Here is a 10,959-nt window from a genome sequence, read left to right on the forward strand (position 1 = left end):
ACTATAGGTATCTTTTGATGGCGGACACGATGATCAGTTTAACAGACATGGGGCAACTACTCAATGGAGAGCAGGGAGGTATAACTTGGTTTTACATAATGACATATGTGCAAATGCACTTCAGTCCAGCATTTCTTTATTCAAACGCTGCACACACAAGCATCATACTTTTCTGCTCAAATCACACAAATATTATGGGCAGCCTACAGAAGGCCGAGGGGGGGGTGCTTTAGTATCTCTGGATGACCGGGGCGCTCGCTGTTCTAGTGTTAATGTACATTTTACCACAGCACACCATATCATATATGTCTGTGATTAAATAGCTATTACATATTAGGAGAGGAAAGAAAGCGGGATGTAAACAGGGATGTAAGGCTATGTTATATAGGCTTTATCTCAGTCTTTCTGTTATTTGTGCTGTGCTTATATAGGCTTTATCTCAGTCTTTCTGTTATTTGTGCTGTGCTTATATAGGTTTTAGCTCAGTCCTTCTGTTATTTGTGCTGTTTTCATATAGGCTTTATCTCAGTCCTTCTGTTATTTGTGCTGTTTTCATATAGGCTTTATCTCAGTCCTTCTGTTATTTGTGCTGTTTTCATATAGGCTTTATCTCAGTCCTTCTGTTATTTGTGCTGTTTTCATATAGGCTTTATCTCAGTCTGTTATTTGTGCTGTGCTTATATAGGCTCAATTTCAGTCTGTTATTTGTACTGTTTTCATATAGGCTTTATCTCCGTCTGTTATTTGTGCTGTTTTCATATAGGCTTGATCTCCGTCTGTTATTTGTACTGTGTTCATATAGGCTTTATCTCCATCTGTTATTTGTACTGTGTTCATATAGGGTTTATCTCAGTCTGTTATTTGTGCTGTTTTTATATAGGCTTTATCTCAGTCTGTTATTTGTGCTGTTTTCATATAGGCTTTATCTCAGTCCTTCTGTTATCTGTGCTGTGTTTACATATTGTTGGCTTTATCTCAGTTATTTTGTTCAGTTTCAATACATTGTCATAGAAGGATATAGAAGTATTGTCTCTTAGCTAGATATTGGAACCGTACGTTGTTGTGGGGATAGGATATTGAAGCGTTTACATTTGATCAGACATAGTACTATCACGAGGATCATGACAAATTTGAATCACTCGTAAAACTCATAAAATATGACAACTGTGACAACAAGTTACTGATCGCTAAAACGGTATTGAGAAAAAAGGAGGACAATGAGCAATCTCATGTTAGACCAGAATAACACATGATGACAAGAGGATACGGAGTATCTGAGTATAAACCGAGTCAATTGACAACCAAATCAACACTTAGGAGAACTAAGATACTCTCAACAGATTGACAAACACAACTACTGCAATGCACTGCGCTTGCTGGTCTACCGACCACTGCCACCAAGCCACTTCAACTAGTTCAGAGCACAGCGGCCTGTCTGATCTCCAACTTACCAAAGTTACCCCACTTCTTAGAGAGTTGCACTGCCTCCCCATCGCCGCACAAATCCACTTCAAGGTCCTTGACCTGGCATATCGCGCAGCGAAGGGAACGGCTCCCGCCTACCTCCGGTCAATGGTCTCTAACTACACACCCTCAAGACCCCTCCGCTCTACATCCTCTGGCCGCCTCAGACACACTCCTATCCGAGCTCCAGGAGGGTCATCAAAGAGAAGCTATTCTCGGTCCTTGTTCTACAATGGTGGAACGAACTTCCCACCACAGTTAGGACAGCCAAAACCCGATCAATCTTTCGCCGTCGACTAAAGATACACTTCTTCAATCAATATCTGAAATGAAGGGGGGGGGGGAAATGCAATAACCTTCGTCCTGTCTTCTACTATCATGCAATTTTCAACTAAATAATCTGCCTTGCCTATATTACTACCTATACTATACTAATATGTCTCTACTACTATGCACTCAACATTGCAGCACTCAAGATTCAACACTGTTTGATAAACATTGTTACACCGGGCAGCGTGTCGAAGTGTCCTTGAGCAAGACACTTAATCCCTAACTGCTCCTGATGAGCAGACTGGCACCTTGCATGGCTGCCTCCGCCGTGAATGTGTGAGTGAATTGGTGAATGTGAGGAACAGACATTTTAAAAAGCGCTTTATAAATGCACCTTTTACCATTTAGATGATCATGTGACCAGATAACCCCCCCTTGAACGTAGGAGTCATGCAACGAGGTCTGTCCCGACACGCCCCATGACACGGTGTGGCCTCAGATAACCCCAGATAACCCCAGGTTACCACATGCTTGTTTGTCCCATCAGTCCTCCTCACTGCCTGCTCTTACCTGTATAACTGGTATCAGCTTAATTTATATATTGGTCTCATTCCTTGTGCTACTGGTTAATGTCAAACTGTCTTGGTTCAAGCCATCCTTTGTTCCATAGCAACATTGGCATAGCTGCCGGGTAGTGGGTGAGGGTTGATGGGGGTCTTCTCTGTGGATGCACTTGGCCTATTTTTTTTCACTCTCTCTATCTTCCATTGAGGTTTTAGTACTATATATCGAATTTAAACCTTTTTATTTATTATAATTATGCATGACATATTTATTATTTTACGATAATTTATACAGAAAACCATGTATACTGTATATCCTAGATATACATATACATATAGTCGTGTCTCACTAGTGCCCCCTATCGTGGATTTTAATATTTATTTTAATATAATACAATATGCACCATCAGGGCCTCCTTCTCTATCTATCTCTCTCTCTCTCTCTCAACCCTGTCCTACTCGTCTCCTCTCATCCCTCATCCCCCTCTCCACAGCTCTCTCCATCTGGTGCTAAACTGACACTGTGTGTCCTCTTCCTCCCTGACTCTTGTGGGCTCTCCATCCATCACTCTCTCTTCTCTCTCTCTCTCTCTCTCTCTCTCTCTCTCTCTCTCTCTCTCTCTCTCTCTCTCTCTCTCTCTCTCTCTCTCTCTCTCTCTCTCTCTCTCTCTCTCTCTCTCTCTCTCTCTCTCTCTCTCTCTCTCTCTCTCTCTCTCTCTCTCTCTCTCTCTCTCTCTCTCTCTCTCTCTCTCTCTCTCTCTGCACCATGGGGGCCAGCAGGAGACCGGCTTCTAATGAAGCAAATGTTTTGCTTCCAGACTCTTCATTTGGATTTGGGTGGATGGATTGATGACGGTAGTGGTGGTGACAGAGAGGAGGGTAGGGGTGGAGGATGGATCTAAGAACTTGAGGGAGGAAAACTGCTATTTTTACCCTCTGTAGAATTACGAATGTATGTATTCACTTTGAGGGCACAGAGTGTGTGCTTTTGGATGAGTCGCATGCATGAGTGTGTGTTTTGCATAATGAGTATACATTTGACATTGTGCAGAAGTTAACAGTAGTGTAGAGGCATGCAGGCAGTATGGTCGCACCCTGAAGTACCTGATATAGATATGTAACTAACCCCCACCTATCTCTTTCTCTCTGCCTTCATCCCTCTTTACCCTCTCTCCCTTCCCACTGTCTCTCTCGCTCTCTCTCTCTCTCTCTCCCTCCCCTCCAGTTGTGAACTGCACTGAGCCAGGCCATGTAGAGAACAGCGTCAGACAGGTTCTGCCCAGCGGGCCACATCGCTACAGCTTTCAGACCGGCGTGTCGTTACCGCTGTAACCCTGGATACTACCTGCTGGGGACCAGCTCCATGGCCTGCCAGGGTGACGGGACCTGGGACCGCGCCCTGCCCAAGTGCCTGTGTGAGTATTCTGCTCTGCTCTGTGCTGCTGTGTCCTCTTCTCTTCTCTTCTCTTCTCTTCTCTTCTCTTCTCTTCTCTTCTCTTCTCTTCTCTTCTCTTCTCTTCTCTTCTCTTCTCTTCTCTTCTCTTCTCTTCTCTTCTCTTCTCTTCTCTTCTCTTCTCTTCTGCTCTGCGCTGCTCTCCTATGTTCTTCTCTTCTCTTCTCTTCTCTTCTCTTCTCTTCTCTTCTCTTCTTTTCTCTTCCCTTCTCTTCTCTTCTCTTCTCTTCTCTTCTCTTCTCTTCTCTTTTCTTTTATTTCTCTTCTCTTCTCTTCTCTTCTCTTCTCTTCTCTTCTCTTCTCTTCTCTTCTCTTCTCTTCTCTTCTCTTCTCTTCTCTTCTCTTCTCTTCTCTTCTCTTCTCTTCTCTTCTCTTCTGTTCTGTTCTGTTCTGTTATCTTCTGTTCTGTTCTGTTCTCTTCTGCTCTGTTCTCGTATGTTCTGTTCTGTTCTGTTCTGTTCTGTTCTGTTCTGTTCTGTTCTGTTCTGTTCTGTTCTGTTCTGTTCTGTTCTGTTCTGTTCTGTTTTGTTCTTCTCTTCTCTTCTCTTCTCTTCTCAGTTCAGTGTAGCTTCCCCATACCGTTTTTCTAAGCTTGTCACAGCTAAATGGAAAATAATCATTTGAACACATTTTCGTTCAGTCATAACTTGTGGTGTGTGTGCACATGCGTGTTTTATAGAAAAGCCTTATTTGTTTTTCCTTTTTCCCCACTTGCTTATCGTGTGTCTTCCACTTCCTCCTCTCCTCCGACGGGACAGTGGTGCTGTGTGACCGGCCCAGCATGCCACCCTACGCCCAGATCTCCGGGGACCGCCGTACGGTGGGCTCGGTCATCCGCTTCAGCTGCATCGGCCAGCGCTCCGTCGTGGGGAACACCACCCGGATGTGTCAGCTGGACGGCCACTGGAGCGGCTCGCTGCCACATTGCTCCGGTACGAATGGAACCAAAAAGATAATAGCTGTTTCCAAGTGATGCCTATAATCCCTGTTTTATACCGTGGACGGTGCCAACTTTATCTTCAAGATCACAAAAAAAAGGAAGTCGCACAGGGGGTGTCATCATTAAAGTGTTCCGAGCTATGCTCTTACCTCGCCCCGGTTTTACCCCAGCCACTCCCATGCCTGCCTGTCCTCTAATACATTCATTTGAATGTGGAATTCACCTTTACGTCGCTCGTAACGCGACGAATAAAGGGGCTGTGCGAAGGTGTCCGCCTAGCCGCGGTGAGCGAGGAGGCGTTCGCTGCAGACGGAGCTGCATGTCTGTGGGTAGCGGGCCTCAAGGGCACGGCCTGCGTCCTCCATAAAAAGCAGCTTTAATCTCTTCATATTAGAGCGAGGGAAGAGGGACGCAGCCACGCCTCAAACCACGGTTATGAACCGCTATAAAGACACTCACCCAGTCCTCCTCCTCTTCCTCCTCCTCCTCCACAGCGACACGTGACTCGGGGGCACTTACTATACACAATGCATGACCGTGAGAACGCGCACACGCCCGTATACACAATGCATGGCTACAGAACGTGTACACACAAACGCCTGTATACACAATGCATGGAACACAGTACCATACAGAAGAACGCAGTACAGTACAGAAGAACGCAGTACAGTACAGATGGTGATAGAAACGCACACACACAGAGACAGTGACAGCAATGCACTCACATGAAGTACATTTGTGCACACACACACACACACACACGCACGCACGCATGCACGCACGCACTCGCGCACACACACACACACACACACGCACACACCACACACACACACACACACACACACACACACACACACACACACACACACACACACACACATGCCCATATACACAAATACAGTCACAATAACTCAGATGGTGACAGAAGAACACATGCAGTACAAGTACATATGTGATAGAAACACACACATTATGTGCACATGCACACACGGAGAGAATGACCGCAATGCACTCACATGAAGACACAAGTACATATGCACACACACACATGCATGCACACACATGCATGCGCACACACACACACACACACACACACACACACATGCACGCACACACGCACGCACACACACACACACACACACACACACACACACACACACACACACACACACACACGCGCGCGCGCGCGCGCGCACACACACACACACACAACCACAGACGACAACAATGAAAATGCATCCTGACAGTTTAATGTCACGATTCATGACATTCATACATTCCGGGAGATTGCCGGCTTCATAGATTCTCCCCAGCTTTCCTGGGTAAACACTACTAATGCAATGTGGGGTTGGGACCGGCAAAACCACTGGCAGAGATAAATATGCCACAGCGCTGACTGTTCAGCGATTGTTTTAAAAGACCAGTGGGGTTTTCTCTGTCATTATCGGGTGGGAGCCGCGGAAACATACAGTACCCACGAGGTAAAATGAAAATGACACAGTTTCACCTCATTTCCCACATGTCAACAAATGCAGGTAATGAAACCTAATGCATTCTGGAAGGCAGCCACTCCTTGGGGACAGCGTGGGCAATGGGAGCTTTACACCCCTGTTGCAGTCATATTATTATTACTAGTATTATTGTTAATTGTGTTTCAATATGAGGTTGCTCACGTGGAGATCACCTTTTGTAACATGTGCAAAGCGTACATGCTCACAGCCCTCACAGTAACCCTTTCAGGTGTGCAATCGTGTTAGAACTCAACTCCATGGGGACTAAGCGTTCTAATGACATGGTTACTGGCCAATCGGATGCTACTGTTGGTTACTGCTACTGCCGTTCTCCTGAATTCTCTGAGATAAAAGTAACCGATTATATCATCATCATCAGTGGTGGAAATTAATTGTACTCAAGTACTGTACTTAAGTACAATTTCGAGCTACTTGTACTTTACGTGAATATTTTCATTTTAGGTAACTTTATACTTTTAAATAAATATTGTTCTTTTTACTCCACTACATGTATCTGAACCCATCAGTTACTAGTTACTTTGAATAAATATATTTTGCATAGAAAACATGTCAAGAATTTATGAGGATTATATACTTTGAAGCCTGTCAACTTCAAGAGGACAGAATCAGAGCAGCATTTCAAACCTTTATTTAAACTCGAAAGGCAACTGAGGTTCCCTCATTTACAGTCACGTCGAGTGTACATACAGTTAAGCAAAACATACAGAGTTAAGCAAAAACTTGATTGACAAAGGTTGGAAAACAAGGTTTTAAACTCTGTAACAGAGGGGAGAATCTCAAGCTTTCAGGACTGTTGAAGTTCATTCCATGAGCTAAAGGGCATCACAGCAAAATGCTGATTTACCCTGTTCCGAGAAAACTCAAGGGACTTAAGGGACCAGCCAGTCACTAGAACGGGTACCATAGACACCTAAATTCCATTCCAATAATAATGTAGTATAAGGAGGTAGCTTACCAATAAGGGCCTTCAAAATGAACACATACAGTATCAGTGTTTGTTGCACCTCTCTCTCAGAGAGGACCAACCAACCATCTCATAAAGGACACAGTGATGAGCGTTGTATCTATCATTAGTGATGAATCTGAGGGCAGAGTGATAGACAGACCATAACTGGACCACATACCACTTTAACACAACCTTTACTCAGAGCAGTATAACTGGACCACATACCACTTTAACATATCCTTTAGCGGTCAATGGCTCAACGTTTTGATATGCTCCCAAGCACTGGAATACACAAATGTCATGTAGAATGCATAATTTAACTTTAGATAACTTAACTACATTCAATAGCAAGTACTTCTCCACTTTTACTTAAGTAGAATTTGAATGGATGACTTTTACCTTTTCCAGAGTACTCATTTATCTGGGTATTTCTACTTACATTTACATTTACATTTACATTTAGTCATTTAGCTGAGGCTTTTATCCAAAGCGACTTACAAGTTCTGTACGACAAGCCATCAGAAGGGCACAACTCTATCAGCTGAGCAACAATGTTCATCAAAGTGTTGAGTGCTACAGTGTAGGTTAGTTATTTTAAGTGCATGACAGTACGGTTAGTTAGGGTTAGATTTTTTTTTTATAGTTTTTTATTTTTTTTAATTCAGATAATGGTTGAAGAAGTGCGTCTTTAGTCGACGGCGAAAGATTGGACGTGATTCGGCTGTCCTAACTGGGGTGGGTAGTTCATTCCACCATTGTGGGGCAAGGACTGAGAATAGGCGACTTCTCTTTGATGACCCTCCGGAGCTTGGATAGGAGTAGGTCTGAGGTGGCCAGAAGATGCAGAGCGTAGGGGTCTTGAGGGTGTGTAGTTAGAGACCATTGACCGGAGGTAGGCGGGACTTGAACTGTGTACTGGTTCCACCACGGATTGTAATGGGTGTTCTGCTCTGACTGTGGTCCCAGGGGAGTCTGCTGGCCTGTGCGGGGACCCCGGGACCCCAGGGCACGGCATCCGCCTGGGGAGGAGTTTGCCGTGAGCAGCGCCGTGCGCTTCAGCTGTGAGCCTGGATACATCCTGAGAGGTTCACCGGAGAGGACATGCCTGGCCAACAGCACCTGGTTGGGCACGCAGCCTGAGTGCCAGGGTAAGAGACCACACACACACACACACGCATACACACGCACGCACGCACGCTCATGCACAAGCGCACGCGCACACACACACACACACACACACACACACACAACACACACACACACACACACACACACACACACCTACACACACACTCACACACACACACACACACACACACACACATACACACACACACACACACACACACACACACACACACACACACACACACCACACACACCTGTCTGATGATTTTCATCTCTACCAATCAGCTGCTCTTTTTCTCTCCTGATACTGGCATTATTCCACTCTGATACTATTATTATTCCACTCTGATACTTGTATTATTCCACTCTATTACTGGTATTATTCCACTCTGATACTGGTATTATTCCACTCTGATACTGGTATTATTCCACTCTGATACTATTATTATTCCACTCTGATATATTATATTCTACTCTGATAATATTATTATTCCCACTCTGATGCTATTATTATTCCACTCTGATACTATTATTATTCACTCTGATACTGGTATTATTCCACTCTGATACTGGTATTATTCCACTCTGATACTATTATTATTCCACTCTGATACTCATCTCATCACTCACACCTCTCCTCTAATGGCATGCACAGAGCAGCTGACAGCACAGAAGGAGAAGAGAGGGGAAGGGGGCAGTTAGGGTGGAAGGGAACATGGGAGGGTTGGAAAGAAAAAAGAAAGAAAGAAAGAAAGAAAGAAAGAAAGAAAGAAAGAAAGAAAGAAAGAAAGAAAGAAAGAAAGAAAGAAAGAAGAAAGAAAGAAAGAAAGAAAGAAAGAAAGAAAGAAAGAAAGAAAGAAAGAAAGAAAGGAAGGAAGGGAAGGAAGGAAGGAAGGAAGGAAGGAAGGAAGGAAGGAAGGAAGGAAGGAAGGAAATAAATACATTATTAATGTGGCCTTTCAAGCCAACACCTGCGGGGAGAGTATAGCCGGTGCATGTAAGTGTTAATCGATAGAGACAACACTCACTACCACCCCCCCCCCACACATACACAGACACACTCACAAAACAAACATGGACACACTTTCAAGAGAAAGAAAGAAAATGTCCTCCTCGTTCCCCCCCCCTCTCTTGTGTCTCTCTCCCCAAACAATGAAATATACATTGGTGTGGCTTGGTGGGTGGTAGAGACTAGAGAGGCTCTTTAACTCATTGGCCGCCAAAAACGAGAATACTCGTGTTTCGTCGCCAGCGGTTGAGCGCCAAAAAGAGTTTTTTTGTTTTTAGATCCTTTGATTATTTTTCTTTTGATCCCCATTCTAAACACTCACATGGACCTCCCTGTCTCCCTGGCACTGCTGCTAAGGTAAGGTAAGGTCTATTTTAGGTATATTTGACCGAACCTAAAACATGCTTTTGTATCGATCACAGTGTTGTGTTTTAACCGAACTAAAACATGCTTTTGGTAACGATCGCAGCTTCGAGGGTAAAATGACCCCGCATCTTGATGATTTTGTGAAGAAACATATGGTATATACCTTTAATTTGGAAATATTTGGAGTTCAGGCGAGCAACCCGAACAATTTGTATATAACACGTCATATCGCAATCTAGAAAAAGAATACTGGATTATTTTGGAAAGGGGCGATGTTTAGCATGAAACTAAAGTATGTAGAAATTAACTGATTTGTCAGTGTTGGACTATAAACAATGCCTGTCAAATGAGCCATACTATTGTCTCCATAGCTATAATACAGAACACGCGATGGGTCCACAAACATCGCGGAAATGGTCAATAACGCTGGCGTAGAGATGGGAAAACAGCGTGGCGGTCAATGAGTTAACTGGGCCTCTGTAACATACTGTCATTTCAGAGCATTTGGTTCCGTACAGTATGTCGGCATCAAGCTACGCTCCGTGTGTGTGCTGTGTGTGTGTGTGTGTGTGTGTGTGTGTGTGTGTGTGTGTGTGTGTGTGTGTGTGTGTGTGTGTGTGTGTGTGTGTGTGTGTGTGTGTGTGTGTGTGTGTGTGTGTGTGTGTGTGTGCGTGCGTGCGTGCGTGCGTGCGTGCGTGCGTGCGTGTGTGTGAGAGGGTAATAGTGAGTGTGTTTTTCTATTGATTAAAACGTATAGGCTTTGTTCTGTGCCCTTATGCACAGCGATACTCTCCCCTGCAGTCGACACTTGAAAGCAAGTTATCAGAGTGTGTGTGTGTGTGTGTGTGCGTGCGTGCGTGCGTGTGTGTGTGTGTGTGTGTGTGTATGCGTGTGTGTGAGAGGGTAATAGTGAGTGTGTTTTTCTATTGATTAAAACTCATAGCTTTTGTTCTGTGCCCTTGTGCACACCTATACTCTCCCCTGCAGTCGACACTTGAAAGGCAATTATCAGAATGTGGTGTGTGTGTGTGTGTGTGTGTGTGTGTGTGTGTGTGTGTGTGTGTGTGTGTGTGTGTGTGTGTGTGTGTGTGTGTGTGTGTGTGTGTGTGTGTGTGTGTGTGTGTGTGTGTGTGTGTGTGTGTGTGTGTGCGTGCGTGCGTGCGTGCATGCTTACAGAAAACCAACCGATCGTTGCCCCACAGTCCTCTGCTATCCATTATTGTGTCAGAGACAGACAAAGCTTTACACACAATGAGAACACTACCGCCACAACCTTATGACACTGCTT

The 10,959-nt window shown here is 44.5% G+C and overlaps 1 protein-coding gene across 1 annotated transcript in view; it reads left to right on the forward strand.

Moving 5' to 3' along the window:
- csmd2 (CUB and Sushi multiple domains 2) overlaps positions 1-10,959 on the forward strand; it is a gene marked incomplete at its 5' end in the record, with an annotated part of 94,051 nt that overhangs the window by 52,393 nt on the left and 30,699 nt on the right. The window contains 5 exon segments of the mRNA XM_084311908.1: positions 3,523-3,617; positions 3,619-3,712; positions 4,509-4,682; positions 8,135-8,191; positions 8,194-8,316. Coding sequence (XP_084168034.1) covers positions 3,523-3,617; positions 3,619-3,712; positions 4,509-4,682; positions 8,135-8,191; positions 8,194-8,316 — 543 coding nt within the window.

This window comes from Notolepis coatsorum, assembly GCF_963971535.1.
Source record: "Notolepis coatsorum genome assembly, chromosome: 4".
Classification (NCBI taxonomy): Eukaryota; Metazoa; Chordata; class Actinopteri; order Aulopiformes; family Paralepididae; genus Notolepis; species Notolepis coatsorum.